At 55.4% G+C, this 15,224-nt stretch overlaps 1 protein-coding gene and 2 pseudogenes across 3 annotated transcripts; all 3 read right to left on the bottom strand.

Annotated features, from left to right (window-relative positions):
- Nucleotides 1–588: 588 nt before the first annotated feature.
- LOC308237473 (E3 ubiquitin-protein ligase TRIM38-like) lies at nt 589–9,773 on the bottom strand. The gene is made up of 7 exons (XM_080648204.1): nt 9,711–9,773; nt 7,327–7,862; nt 6,077–6,172; nt 4,727–4,957; nt 2,565–2,587; nt 2,368–2,479; nt 589–1,885 (listed from the first exon to the last, which is right to left on the bottom strand). The coding sequence occupies exons 2-6, from the start codon at nt 7,741–7,743 to the stop codon at nt 2,392–2,394; spliced, it is 855 nt and encodes a 284-aa protein (XP_080504330.1). The 5' UTR covers nt 7,744–7,862; nt 9,711–9,773; the 3' UTR covers nt 589–1,885; nt 2,368–2,391.
- Nucleotides 1,055–2,272, bottom strand: LOC308237310 (polyadenylate-binding protein-interacting protein 1-like; annotated as a pseudogene). The gene is made up of 2 exons: nt 2,248–2,272; nt 1,055–1,885 (listed from the first exon to the last, which is right to left on the bottom strand). The product of its transcript is annotated as a polyadenylate-binding protein-interacting protein 1-like (transcript).
- A 4,354-nt stretch (nt 9,774–14,127) lies between the features above and the next one.
- Nucleotides 14,128–15,183, bottom strand: LOC308237309 (polyadenylate-binding protein-interacting protein 1-like; annotated as a pseudogene). Its single transcript has 2 exons — nt 15,178–15,183; nt 14,128–15,093 (listed from the first exon to the last, which is right to left on the bottom strand). The product of its transcript is annotated as a polyadenylate-binding protein-interacting protein 1-like (transcript).
- Nucleotides 15,184–15,224: the final 41 nt, after the last annotated feature.

The following is a 15,224-nucleotide window of genomic DNA, read 5'->3' as shown; positions in this document are numbered from 1 at the left end:
TAAATATATTTTTTATTGACTTCTGAGAGGAAGGGAGAGGGAGCGAGAGATAGAAACATCAATGATGAGAGAGAATCACTGATCCGCTGCCTGCTGCACATGCCACACTGGGGATCAGGCCGGCAATCTGGGCATGTGCCCTGACCTTGAATCTAACCCTGACCTCCTGGTTCATAGGCTGATCCTCAGCCACTGAGTCACGCTGGCCAGGCTTCCAGTGAATTTTTAGAGAGTGGAAGGAAGGGGGAGAGGCAGAGAGCGACAAACACATCGATTGGTAGAGGTACGTGCCCTTGGAATGGAACCTGGGACCTTCTGTCCAAGGCGACCCTCTATCCACTGAGTCAAACCGGCTAGGGCAGCGGTTCTCAACCTGTGGGTCGCGACCCCTTTGGGGCTCAAACCACCCTTTCACAGGGGTCGCATAAGACCATCGGAAAACACTGATATTTACATTACGATTCATAACAGTAGCAAAATTACAGTTATGAAGGAGCAACGAAAATAATTTTATGGTTGGGGGTCACCACCACATGAGGAACTGTATTAAAGGGCCGCGGCATTAGAAAGGTTGAGAACAACTAGGCTAGGGCAACACAGTATATTTTATTTTATTTTATTTTATTTTATTTTTTAAGTTCTAGGGAATAAAGTTTATTGTGGCAGAGAGTGTTACACACGATGGAAGGTGCGTACGTTAGTAACATCCCTCAACATCCTTCATTGGGTACAAGGGTGACAGGTTCCCTGCGTTCCGGTTCCCACCGTCACCTGCACGGCTTCCTAACACTGACCCGTGGACACTGAACCCGACTGCTTCCACGGACACTCTGGTTCCCAACAAAAATGTGCTTAAGCGTCTGGGTCCACCTCATCGTCAATATCATCCAAGCTCGGTCACCAGCCCTGACACCTCTTCTCCCTTTTCCTCACAATCTGGAAAAAGAGTCTTCTCTTTCAAGTCACTCTTTTCAAAAAAAAATAAATAAATCTTGATTTTTGAAAGTATTACATATGCCCTTCCCCCTCCCCCACTCCCTCTCCCGCCCTCACGTCACTCCTGATAGGAATCGCGGTCATCGGGATCAGCTGCAGTGAGAGGAACACCATCCTCTGGACCCGGTGGTGGTTCAGACATAAAACAGTTGGGATCATTCTCAGGTGCTGCTTCTCTTGAGTGTGGAGGTGACATGGACTCTGCCCCAGTTACGTGACCGGAGCTCTACAAGCTTCAAGAGCATCTGCCTCACGTCTGCACTGCAGGGCGCGTCCAGGACGATGTCTTTAATCCTCTGGATCACTGTGTCCATGTCCGTCCATTCTTGTTCCATGCAGGCATCTTCCAACGGGGGCCCTGTCAACTGCAGTAATTTTACGGCACAAACTAGGTTATCGTCCACAGGGTTAGAGAGCAGGGCTTCCAACAACTCCCAAAGAGCTGGCTGAAGAAAAACTATTTTGAGAACCTGTCCCTTTGCTCCTTTGCTCTGCAGTCGAAGATAAAGTTCTCCCAGAAAGAGCACGAACCCATGGAATTGTGTCCGAGCTGCTTCATCCCCCTCGACAGCTTGATCTCTAAGGTCACGTTCAGTCTGACATCTTTCAAGGAACAGTCGGCAGAAGCTGCCCCTCTGTGAGCTAATGGTCTGGTGATAGAACAGGTAATTACACAGGCGAGCTCCCACACAGCGGAACTTTGGCAAGGACGTGGCCTGTACATAGATGAGGTCCACAAGTTCTTGCAAAGCCTCGTCCGTGGTGACCCGGGCACTCATGGTCTCTGCAAACTGTTCCATGTCAGTTTCACAAGTGCCAGGCAGCTCTGTCAGATGGTTCAAGAAATCCCAAACAAATAGAGACGGAGGGAGACCATCCTCGCAGGGTCCTGTGTCATTAGAAGAACCTCAAGGGTAGAATTCAGGGCGCTGGCAGGCAGCGTGGGCATTCACAGGGGAGCGATGACCATCCCCAGACTCGGACTCCCAGTTCTGCTGGGGGATGGGTTCCTGGGGTCTCTTTTGTTCCAAGAATGTCCCCTCAGAGACAGGGAAAGGGCAGGCTGAGCGCTTCCTCCTGGGACCTTCCCCCCGTGGGCACACAAAGGGCTCCCCCGGGGCCGTGCCCACCCCACCCCTCTGGACCTGGGTGCTTCGGGGTTCAGGGCTGGAGGCGGTCCCCACTCCCAACACAGTTTATTTGGATAAGACCAGCCTGTGCTCTGGAGTCTCAGCCTTGGTTTGGACTAGCGACGGGAGCTCAGGGTTGTGACCATAAAGTAGAAACCCTCCCATTTGTCCCCTTGACCTGGGCAGGGCGGAGGCTGCACTAAGCTCGGTCCCCTGGGCACTTGGCAACACCCTCACGTACCTTGATGGCTCCTCAACCGTTTCCTCAGTCAAAGTAGACCTCGGGGACCTCGCACTCGGTCTGAACCTCCAAGGAGACGGCCTCCGGGATCTCCAGCCGCACAGCCTGGCTCCTGGGGGAGACAGAGGCCTGAGCTGCTCAGCGGGCACCCCGCGGCTCCGCACCCCACTCCCCCTCGTCCTTCCTTCAGCACTCACCTGCTCAGGGCGCCCTTCACGTCCTGCGGGAAACAAAGGCACAGGTGAGTGAGGGAGCAGCGTGCTGATGGGGCTGCTGCTCCCTTCCAGAGGCACAGGGCAGCCCGCCTTGGGTGCGGGTGTGATGGGGCCTTATAACCCGGTCCAGAGAGCCCCTGAATGGCTCTGGAAAGCAATCCTGCTATTTCACATCTGAGGACACATACACTTATGGGAACAGGGGTAAGTTTCTTACATGTGAACAGGGGTTAAGTTTTTCTTAAGTCTCCTTTCCAAGCCCTGTGCCAAGTGATTGGGGAGGTGACTCAGCTGTGAGTCCAGCCAGCAGAACTCATACTCAGGGTCAGGCCGACCCACCAGGACTCAAAACATCATCTGATCAACACCATCTCATCGTCGGGGGACTAATAGCAGACGGCTGAGACCCCCCCCCACCCAGGCCTGCACACAGCACCCCAGCCCCTTCCCCTTTATAATCCTGTCCCCTGCACCTGCTGGGAGACAGGACTGGATGCTTGTAAGCGCCCTGTCTTCCTGGTGGGCTGGCCTTCTCAGTAAATGCCTTATAGGCCTCAACCCTGCCTTCTGATTGGACACAGCGACAGGCACACCGAGCCCACCCAGGGGTTTCTGGGTAACAGATGGACACCCCGTGCCACTATCCCCACTCAGGCCTCTGGGAAGGTCAGCACGGCAGGACACTGCTCAGCCTCTGAGCCGGGAGCCCTCCTTGATGAGGTGCTGGGGAGCCTGCGGGATGCTTAGGGGGGGAGGGGAGCCCCCATGCTCCCTCTGGCCTCACTTCCCTCAGAGCGCACCCTGTGAGGGATCACGTGTTACAAAGCCTCTTGGCTGTGGGTGGGTGCACGGCGCCCAGACTGGGCACTGAGGTGGCGGCCACCTGTGACCCAAGGGGATGGAGCAGCCGAGACATGGTCACCCTGAGGGGTGCCCTCCAGTTCCACCAGCCGGACCTGGGACAAGCAGTGGAGGGGGAGAGGGGGTGAGGTTCACCTTCCTGAGGCTGGAGGAGGGCCCAGCAGGCTAGGTTCACCCATCACTCACGCGGGCGGCCCCACCTGGTCCCCGCCGTCAGGATTCTGTGCCCCTGGGACCCAGGCACGTGGGAGCAGAAGCCATCCCGTGAGCCTGTTCAAGTGAGGAACCCACCCCCTCGACCAGCAAGGGATTTTATTCTTCTTGACCCTCACCCGAGGACAATTTTCCATTGATTTTTAGAAAGCGTGAAAGAGAGAGGGAGAGACAGAGAGAAACATCGATGTGAGAGAAACACATCGGTTGGTTGCCTCCTGCACGAGCCCTGACCACGGCCTGGGACAGGGAGGAGCCTGCAACCAAGGTACATGCCCTTGACCAGAATCGAACCCGGGACCCTTCAGTCCTCAGGCTGATGCTCTATCCACTGAGCCACACTGGATTTTTGTGCCAAATCAAAATTTCCTGATTTATATAGAGAGCCCTGTAGACCAGTGAAGTCACGTTGTAGGTTTTATTCAGTTCAATATTCTAAAAAAAATAGGCTTAGTCCCGCTGGTGTGGCTCAGTGGTTGAGCATCAACCTATGAACCAGGAGGTCAGGGTTTGATTCCCTGTCTGGGCACATGTCCAGGTTGCAGGCTCAATGATTCTCTCTCATCATTGGTCTTTCTATCTTTCTCTCCCTCCCCCTTCCTCTCGAAATTAATAAAAAAATGTTTAAAAAATGACAACAAATAAAAATAAAAGAAATATGCCTTTATAACTTAGCCGGTTTGGCTCAGTGGACAGAACGTCGGCTTATGGACTAAATGGTCCCAAGTTCAATTCCTGTCAAGGGCACGTGCCTTGATTGCAGGCTTGATCCCTGGCCCAGGGTGGGGCACCTGTGAGAGGCAACCAATCAATGTGTCCCGCTCTCATTGATGTTCCTTTCTCTGTCTCTCCCTCTCCCTCCCACTCTCTCTAAAACCAAAGGAACAGTACCCTTGAATGAGGATTAACAAAATAACTAAATAAAAACAAGAGAAATATGCCTTTAAATCCCCCACACTGATGGCCACCGCCGAGCGAGGCAGGCGGTCCTCTGTACCCAGACCTCCCCACGTCCCCCCGGAGCAGCTCAGGACCCGCCACCTTGGCGTCCTCCCAGGGCACAGCCTCACCTGCAGCACCTTCTGGGCGGAGCCCTGGCATCGCTCCTCCAGCTCCAGGATGCGGCTCTCCAGCTCCCGGCTCTGCTGCCCCAGTGTGGCCTCACGGTCCCTCAGTCTCTGCAGTGTGTGCTCTTCCTCGCTCTCCAGTCTCCACAGGTACGACCTCTCCTCCGCCCTCAGGAAGCTGAGCAGGTTCTGGAAGTCCGCCTGGATTTTCTGTTTCCGAGCCTCTATCTTCTCCTAGAATCAAGAGAGGACGCTCAGTCTGGACGGAGGGTCTCAGTGGTTGAGCGTCCACCTTTGAACCAGGAGGTCATGGTTGGATTCCCGGTCAGGACACAAGCCGGGTTTCGGGCTCCATCCCCAGTAGAGGGCTTGCAGGAGGCGGCCGATCCATGATTCTCTCTCCTCTTGGATGTTTTGATCTCTCTCTCCCTTCCTCTCTGAAATAAATACAAATCGACACTAATCAAAGAGAAATATGTAAATTGACCATACCTCCGCAATGCCCACCAACCAATCAGGAGGGAATATGCAAATGAGCAGGTCAAAGATGTCTGCAGCGGGCCTCCCAGCCATTCCCAGCGTGGAGCAGCTGGGCAGGACAGGACGCCTGCTATGGGGGGGTGGGGGGGGCGGAGGGAGCTATAGGAGCAGTGCTCTGGCCAGAAGGAAGTGAAGCATGCAGACCCTGGCCGGAGCAAAGGCGGAAGGCAGGGGGCCGGAGCAAAGGCGGAAGGCGGGGGCCAGAGCGAAGGCCTGGGTCCCAGGTGCCACAGGAAAACCGGTGCGGCAGCCAGGTGAAGGCAGACCTATTGCACGAATCTTCATGCAACGGGCCTCTAGTAAAAAATGAAGAGAAAGAAAGTTGGAAACCCAGTGGGGATGGCTCTCGGAAAACAGGCATGTGATCCTGCTTCTCCCAACGGGCACTGGCCTCCTGGCCATTTCCTGCTGGAAGGTCGGAGGGGCAGGGGATGAGTTCTCATCCATGTAGACATCGAAGGACAGTGGCTTCTTCTCGGGGTTTCACCTGCTCTGGTTCAGTGACACCATGACTGCTTTGCCCGATCAGACCCTACGCCTAAGCGCTAGGACAGAAAAGATCTTGACACCAAGAAACCTGTGTCTTTTTGGTGTTGCCGTCGTTAATTCTCACCCGGGGATGTACTTTCCATTGATTGTTAGAGAGAGGGGAGAGGAAGGGAGGGAGGGTGGGCAGAGAGAGAGAGCGAGAGGAACATCAATGTGAGCGAGACTTCTACTGTTGCCTCCTGCACACGCCCGACTGGGTGGGGATTGCACCTGAGCCCAGGGGGGTGCCCTCCAGCGGCCCCGGCGAGAACCCCCCATTCTCACATTCCACTCGGCGATCTGCTTCGCCGAGAACGCTTTCTGGCTCGCGCATTCCTCTTCCAGTTGCCTCAGCTTCCTCACCGCTTCCTGGAGCTTTTCCTGGAGGGAGACGTGGAGTGACTGTTGCTGACCATACCTCGCTTCTCCCTCCCACGGGAATAACCTGAATGTCTGTGCCCGGGGCTCTCTGTCCAATGTCACCTGACCCTCCTCCTGGCTAATGGTCAGACACCCTGCGGGGACCTATACTGAGCTGATTGGAAGGCTCGGGGATCACCTGCCTTTCCCTACACGCCCCCCGACCCCTGGCTGTGTGTTTGCCACGGGGTCCTCTCACATGGAGAGCCCTCTCTTTTCTCAGCACTTCTACATACCGTTAATTTTGTTTTCAAATCTATAATAACAAAAGCTTAATATGCTAATTAGACCGGACGTCCTTCGGACAACCTTCCGGACAAAGTCAGGGCTGCGAGGGAAGCCTGGGTCCCGGGTGCCAGAAGGAAGCCAGTGCTGGCAGCTGGGGAAGGAAGGCCTACTCTTGCATGAATTTCGTGGATCAGGCCTCTAGTGTGTATATATTTTTATTCCTTTCAGAGAGGAAGAGAGAGACAGAAACATCGATGAGACAGATTCATGGATCTGCTGCCTCCTGCACGCCCTACACTGGTGATGGAGCCTGAAATCCAGGCATGTGCCCCGACCAGGAATCCCACCGTGACCTCCTGGTTCCTAGGTTGATGCTCAACCACTGAGCAGTGCTGGCAGGGCCACATGGTTAGTGTTTAGGCTCCTCAGGACTCACTTCTGGGAGGGTTCCTCAACCACCCGCAACCCGGGGTACCCCTTCCCACCACCTAGGCCAGGGGAGCCAGGCCGTCCTTTTGCTGGTGTGTCTTCCCTACTGGACGGCAGGCCATGCACAAGGGGACACTGGGCTGGGTGATGGGGGTCTCGGGCACACAAGGGGACACTGGGCTGGGTGATGGGGGTCTCGGGCACACGAGGGGGCACTGGGCTGGGTGATGGGGGTCTCGGGCACACGAGGGGGCACTGGGCTGGGTGATGGGGGTCTCGGGCACACGAGGGGGCACTGGGCTGGGTGATGGGGGTCTCGTGCACACGAGAGGGCACTGGGCTGGGTGATGGGGTCTCAGGCGCATGAGGGGGCAATCGACTGGATGATGGAGGTCTCGGGAGCAAGAGGGGGCACTGGGCTGGATGATGGGGTCTCGGGCGCACAAGGGGACACTCACCCTGTAGCCGGGGCCCACGTCCTCCACGAGCGCCGTGTCGTGGCCCTTGTGCTGCGGGTCGCGCTCGCAGCGCCAGCAGATGAGCTGGCCCTCGTCCTCACAGAAGAGGTGCAGCCGCTCCCCGTGCTCCTGGCAGGACAGCTCCTGCTCCTGCTCCTGGAGGGCGGCGATGAGGCCTCCCAGCTGCTTGTTGGGCCGCAGGCTGCCTCTATGGAAGGGGGCCCGGCACTGGGGGCAGGAGAAGGTCTGCGTGTGCTGGTGGCTCTGCTGTGAGGAGGCCGGGCCCATGAAGCGCAGGAGGCAGGCCTGGCAGTAGCTGTGGCCGCAGCTGATGCTCACGGGCTCGGCCATCAGGTTCAGGCAGATGGAGCAGGTGGCCTCCTCCCGCATCTTCTTGCTGGTGGTGGCCGACGCCATGACTCTGCCCGAAGTTGCAATGGCAGACCCAGAGGCTCCCCACAGCAGTGGGGGCGCACCCACCCCGAGCTTCCTGTGGGCGCCCGGCTGCCGTGTCCCCACGGGCCTTGAGGTCTTATCTGGAGGAAGAAACGTCTGCAATGTAGACGACGCAGAGAGCAGCTGTGCTGTGGAACAGGGTAGGACCCCAACGCCACTTACTAAAATGAAATAGAATTTAACATTCAGGTGTATCCTCACCCGAGGATGTTCTCCCATTGACTTTTACAGAGAGTGGTGGGGAGAGGGAGAGACAGACAGAAACATCCATGGGTTGCCTCCCACGTGCACTCCGACCAGGGCCAGAGATGGAACCAGCAACTCAGGTGCGTGCCCTTGACCGCAGTCGAACCCAGGACCCTTCAGTCCGCAGGCCAATGCTCTATCCACTGAGCCACACAGGGTAGGACTGGTCACATTTCAATTGTTTCATGGCCACGGGGGGCTGCATGAAGCCCCAATATAGACCATCCGTCACGGGGGAAGGTGGTGTTGGACCCCAGACACAGGGAGGGCGAGAGGGAGGCGGGATGGCCCCCAGGGACTCAGTCAGGCCCGGGAGACTCTCTCCCACCCTGAGGAACATGGGGAATAATCGGGAATAACTGGTTCCAGGATCCTTTCTTTGCAACTTAAGGAACCAGGTGGATTCGGAAGATTCCATTGAATCAGGGACTGTGGACCCGCTGAGCCTCCCACCCCCAGCCTTTCTCCCCGACTGCCCCCACAGAGAACCAAGGCTGCCCAGTGCTCTCAGTAGCAGAGTGTCCACTGGGCACCCAGGCCTCCCGGGTTCAATTCCCGAGGTCTCTCTCTCTCCCCCACCCCCTCCAGCCGCCCTCCCTCCCGTTCTCTGTAAGAAACAATGGAAAAATCTCCTCCAGTGAAACCCAACTGGGATGGCCCGGAAGTAAACAAGGCCGCCCTCCAGGCCCTCCCTGACCTGAGAGGAGCCCAGCAGGCTGGCTCAGTGGTTGAGCATCGACCTATGGACCAGGAAATTGGGGTTTGATTACAGGTCAGAGCACATACCTGGGATGTGGGCTCCATCCCCAGAGGGGGGTGTGCAGTCCCCACTGGGAGGTGTGGAGGAAAAACATGATCAATGTTTCTCTCTCTCCCTCTCCCTTCCTCTCTGAAATCAATAAAAATATTTGTTTAAAAAAAGGTAAAGACCTGGGCTGGGCAGAGAGGGGCGGGTCCTGGAGGACCAGTCAGGTGACCTCTCTCCTCCAGCCAGGACTGTCTCCCAGGAGAAGTTCCAGGCACCTGGAACCCTTGGGGCGAGGGGAGGGGGAGCAAATGGGAAGACAAGACCCCAAGTTCCTCCAGGGAGGACCCAGGAACCGAGAGCAAAGGAGGGACCCTTGTGACCCTGGCCCGGGGCTGCAGCTCCTGGAGAACCAGGCCTGCTCTCCTGGGAGCGGAGGGAGGCGGGCAGGTTGCCGAGTGACCTTGCTTGGACCTGACAATGGTGGGAATACAACCCCGAATTCCCTGAGACCACGGGATGGCCCCTTCCTCTATCACCAGGGCAGCCTCCGGAGCCACAGAGTCTCTGCTCAGAGTCCCCTCCTGGGCGGGTGATTTCCCGGGGACACTCTCGGGTCCTCTGTGGCTGGGCTGTGTCCCCAGGACAGGACCTGTCCTCTGGGGGCTGCGGGGTGCCTGTCCCGACCTCCCCTCCCCTCGCCTCGCACCCCGGATCTCCCGAGGTTGGATCAGCTTGGAGTTTGGTGGAAGGGAAAGTGGCGTCGGGGATGGGTGGCCAGTCAGGGGCCTGGACGGACAGAGTCCAGAGGCCCTGGTGTCTGAAACCCGCCCTCCCTGCCGCCCGGGCCCCCCACCGCACCCCCCCCCCCCGCTCCTGTCCACACACTGGGTGTCAGGATCCTCCCTGGGTGACCTGCCTGGACCCTCCCCAGTACCTGGGCCACCACTGACGCCACGCACTGGCTGGAGGGAGTCGCCTGGAGCAGCCACTTCCCAGGTCCTGGGCGGGACTCCAGTAGAAATGAAACTGACTGCTGTGGGGGGCGGGGCCCTGCTGGGTTTGGACAGGAAACCAGGAAATGGCCCTAAGCGTGTGCACATGGCTGGGCTGGGCCCTAAGCCTTTGCATGTGGCTGGGCTGGGCCCTAAGCGTTTGCATGTGGCTGGGCTGGGCCTTAAGCGTGTGCAGTTGGCTGGGCTGGGCCCTAAGCATGTGCAGGTGGCTGGGCTGGGCCTGGCCAGGCGGGGAGTGGTGGGAAGAAGTCCTTCTCCTACAGGCAGGAGGAACGGGGACAGGTCCTCACCGGGACCTGGGCTCTGGGCCAGCAGGAGCGTCTGAGGTCGGGGAGCGGCACAGCCCACAGGCCCGACTGCTGCTCTTCCTGCCCTGGCCGCAGACAACCCCCTCGGGGTGCATCAGCCTCTGGGTGGACGTTATTTTATTTTTTGCTATTTTTAGGTCCCTATTCTTTCATCACTGCTCTGAAGCGGGTGGTGGAAAGGGCTGGTGACCTCCGCCCTCCTTCTCCTCCTCAGCGTCGCTCTGCAGGGTCAGACGTCAGCATCACCAGTAGCCAGGACCCAGCTGGGAGCCGGGAGCCAGGGAGGCCCCAGGCAACCGTGGGGCGGCACTTAGAGCAAAAGAACTGCACGGCCCAGCCCGTGTGTCAGGGGTTGAGCGTCCACCTACCTACACACCAAGAGCTCACAGTTCCATTCCCGGTCACACGCCCGGGTTGCGGGCTTGATCCCCGGTGGGGGAGGCAGGAGGCAGCCAATGGATGATTCTCTCTCATCATTGATGTTTCTCTCTCTCTCTCTCTCTCTCTCTCTCTCACTCCCTCCCTCTCTGAAATCAATTTTTAAAAAATATATTTTTAAAAAAGGACTGTCCGGCCCAACCTAGACTTACTCTTTTTTTTTTTTAATCCTCACTCAAGGATATATTTTCCATCGATTTTTTTTAATATACCTTATTGATTTTTTTACAGAGAGGAAAGGAGAGGGATAAAGAGTTAGAAACATCGATGAGAGAGAAACACTGATCAGCTGCCTCCTGCACACTCCCTACTGGGGATGTGCCTGCAACCGAGGTATCTGCCCTTGACCGGAATCGAACCTAGGACCCTTGAGTCCGCAGGCCGACGCTTTATCCACTGAGCCAAACTGGTTAGGGCTCCATCGATTTTTTAGAGAGAGTGGAGGGAGGGAGAAGAGGGAGGAGAGAGTAACATCAAAGTGAGAGACACATTGACTAAGGTACGTGCCCTTGACGGGGAGTCAAACCTGAGGCCCTTAGGTGAAAAGGCCGATGCTCTATCACTGAGCGATATTGATATTTTTTCCCTCAGCAGACACTCAGGCTCCTTAGACACCCCCCTAACGCCCCCCCCTCCAGGCTGTGTGTTCCCTTCAGCTTTCTGAGGGTCAGTTCCTGCTCCAGGCTGCTCCTGTTTGCCTCGCGGTGCCCCCTGGTGGTCAGGCAGGGTTCATTGCTCAACTCTGTGGCCCCTGCAGAAGGTCAGGCCACACAGAGGTGCTCAGGGCTGAATCCAGGACTTCATCAGCAGCCTCCTCCCCCCACAGGTCTCCCTAGCACCTTCCATGTCTTGGGGCTCTATAAGTATTTCTCCCTTGGACCGCGACCAGCATGGCTAGAGAGCAAACGACAAGTCCTGAGTAGGGGCCACGGGGGGATTGAGAAAAGAAAAGAGACAGATACAGAGTCGGTAGGGAAAGCTGGGACTAGGTGGGATAGATGCTCACTGATGGAGAGACAGTGACCCCGAGCCGGTGCAGTGCATTTATTTTATACAGTATGATTCCAGGAAGTTTTGCTAGAGTTTAAGACAAAGGAAATTATGTGAAATCATGGTTAAAGAACAGGCTGCAATTCTTCATTCTTGTGGCTTCTTTATAACTGTCACTCCTGGCTGAGCCTGGATAATTGCATCTGTTCCCTGTGCCTGGCTGAACTTAGATAATGAAACCCACCCCCTGGCATCTGAGCTAATGATCAGACTGACAACATACCTTCCTCTGGCACAGTATGTTTCCAGGATGTGGCTCTGCCGACGCCACTGGATTCATCCAACAATTAGCTCATGTGCCTTCCCAGGCGCTCTCTACAGGGCTCCCTTTTGAGAATCCCTTAGACGAATAGGGAAGCTGGGACTTCATTGACTCTGGTGCATTCCTCCCAGGACCACAGAGAGCAGAGGGCATGGACCTCACCCCTTTGAGACCACAGTTCCCCGCCATGAGATGAAGGCTCACCCCCTGCCCCAAAGAGTTTTGGCTATGGGATCGCGTGCAGACTGGGTGGGAGAGAAGGCAGACAAGGAAGAATACATGGGTTCACCCCCAGCCCCACTCACCCGAGGGTTAGAAGTCCCCTTTCCCACCCTGGAGCCAGGGCCAGAGGCAGCTTGGTGACCCTGTGCCCATGGGGGGTGGCACGCTGCCGGGGGTCCAGGTCGGGGGACACTGAAAAACACCCACGACAGCCCACTCCCAACCCGGGAACAGCGGGCGATCTGGGTGAGGAGTCAGCAAGGCCAGGCCACTTGGCTGCTTATGTAACAGCCCCGAGCATGACCTTCACCGGTGGTTCCTGTGCTGACTCGGCACACGTATGTGGACACACACACAGCGTGCCGAGGCCACAGCGACATACAACACTTTTTTCTGGCAATTTGATGCAACCTATTGTCTTTATTCGTCCTAAGCAAACTCAGTCAGAGGCACAAATTGCATGAAATTTTAAAGGGGAAAAAACAGAGACTCTGGACATGCCGGCTGGCACACCCAGAATAGGCAGTGAGTAGGCAGACAGATGTGAGCTGGGAGCCGGCTGGTGTGGCTCAGTGGTTGAGCAGTGACCTAGGAACCAGGAGGTCAGGGTTCGATTCCCGGTCAGGGCACATGCCTGGGTTGTGGGCTCGATCCCCAGTGAGGGGCGTGCTGGAGGCAGCTGATCCGTGATTCTCCCTCACAATGTTCTTCCACTTCCCTGACAGTGCTTCCTAAATGTATCACGCGTAGGAAACTGATCGCAGTCTGGATGTGCCCGTGGGTCAAGGTGGGCCTGAGCTCTCACATTTCTATGTGTGTGTGTGTGTACATGTACATACATATATGTACATGTCTACATATGAACACGTAGATAAATGTACATGTGTGTATTCACACCCATAATTCTATATGTATAGGCTATATATGTTGGGTTTTTTGTAGTTATCTGTTTAGTTTTATAATTTTTTTAAATTTATTTTTATAAATATATTTTTTATTGACTTCTGAGAGGAAGGGAGAGGGAGCGAGAGATAGAAACATCAATGATGAGAGAGAATCACTGATCCGCTGCCTGCTGCACACGCCACACTGGGGATCAGGCCGGCAATCCGGGCATGTGCCCTGACCTTGAATCTAACCCTGACCTCCTGGTTCATAGGCTGATCCTCAGCCACTGAGTCACGCTGGCCAGGCTTCCAGTGAATTTTTAGAGAGTGGAAGGAAGGGGGAGAGGCAGAGAGAGACAAACACATCGATTGGTAGAGGTACGTGCCCTTGGAATGGAACCTGGGACCTTCTGTCCAAAGCGACCCTCTATCCACTGAGTCAAACCGGCTAGGGCAGCGGTTCTCAACCTGTGGGTTGCGACCCCTTTGGGGCTCGAACGACCCTTTCACAGGGGTCGCATAAGACCATCGGAAAACACTGATATTTACATTACGATTCATAACAGTAGCAAAATTACAGTTATGAAGGAGCAACGAAAATAATTTTATGGTTGGGGGTCACCACAACATGAGGAACTGTATTAAAGGGCCGCGGCATTAGAAAGGTTGAGAACAACTAGGCTAGGGCAACACAGTATATTTTATTTTATTTTATTTTATTTTATTTTATTTTATTTTATTTTATTTTTTAAGTTCTAGGGAATAAAGTTTATTGTGGCAGAGAGTGTTACACACGATGGAAGGTGCGTACATTAATAACATCCCTCAACATCCTTCATTGGGTACAAGTGTGACAGGTTCCCTGCGTTCCGGTTCCCACCGTCACCTGCACGGCTTCCTAACACTGACCCGTGGACATTGAACCCGACTGCTTCCGCGGACACTCTGGTTCCCAACAAAACTGTGCATAAGCGTCTGGGTCCACCTCATTGTCAATATCATCCAAGCTCGGTCACCAGCCCTGACACATCTTCTCCATTTTCCTCACAATCTGGAAAAAGAGTCTTCTCTTTCAAGTCACTCTTTTAAAAAAAATAAATAAATAAATCCTGATTTTTGAAAGTATTACATATGCCCTTCCCCCTCCCCCACTCCCTCTCCCGCCCTCACGTCACTCCTGATAGGAATCGCGGTCATTGGGATCAGCTGCAGTGAGAGGAACACCATCCTCTGGACCCGGTGGTGGTTCAGACATAAAACAGTTGGGATCATTCTCAGGTGCTGCTTCTCTTGAGTGTGGAGGTGACATGGACTCTGCCCCAGTTACATGACCGGAGCTCTACAAGCTTCAAGAGCATCTGCCTCACATCTTCACTGCAGGGCGCGTACAGGACGATGTCTTTAATCCTCTGGATCACTGTGTCCATGTCCGTCCATTCTTGTTCCATGCAGGCATCTTCCAACGGGGGCCCTGTCAACTGCAGTAATTTTACGGCACAAACTAGGTTATCGTCCACAGGGTTAGAGAGCAGGGCTTCCAACAACTCCCAAAGAGCTGGCTGAAGAAAAACTATTTTGAGAACCTGTCCCTTTGCTCCTTTGCTCTGCAGTCGAAGATAAAGTTCTCCCAGAAAGAGCACGAACCCATGGAATTGTGTCCGAGCTGCTTCATCCCCCTCGACAGCTTGATCTCTAAGGTCACGTTCAGTCTGACATCTTTCAAGGAACAGTCGGCAGAAGCTGCCCCTCTGTGAGCTAATGGTCTGGTGATAGAACAGGTAATTACACAGGCGAGCTCCCACACAGCGGAACTTTGGCAAGGACGTGGCCTGTACATAGATGAGGTCCACAAGTTCTTGCAAAGCCTCGTCCGTGGTGACCCAGGCACTCATGGTCTCTGCAAACTGTTCCATGTCAGTTTCACAAGTGCCAGGCAGCTCTGTCAGATGGTTCAAGAAATCCCAAACAAATAGAGACAGAGGGAGACCATCCTCGCAGGGTCCTGTGTAATTAGAAGAACCTCAAGGGTAGAATTCAGGGCGCTGGCAGACAGCGTGGGCATTCACAGGGGAGCGATGACCACCTGGGGTTTAGCCATCGCGGACTTGGACTCCCAGTTTTGCTGGGGGATGTGGTCCTAGGGTCTCCTTTGTTCCAAGAATGTCCCCTTGGAGGGTGGGGAAGGGGCAGCTGGGAGCTTCCTCCCGGGACCTTCCCCCACGGGCATGCAACGGGCTCCCGCGGGCCATGCCCACCCCACCCTGCGGG

This window comes from Plecotus auritus (assembly GCF_963455305.1).
Source record: "Plecotus auritus genome assembly, chromosome: 12".
NCBI classification, from domain to species: domain Eukaryota; kingdom Metazoa; phylum Chordata; class Mammalia; order Chiroptera; family Vespertilionidae; genus Plecotus; species Plecotus auritus.
The sequence above is the reverse complement of the archived record's forward strand: the minus strand, read 5'-3'. Positions and strand labels throughout refer to the sequence as shown.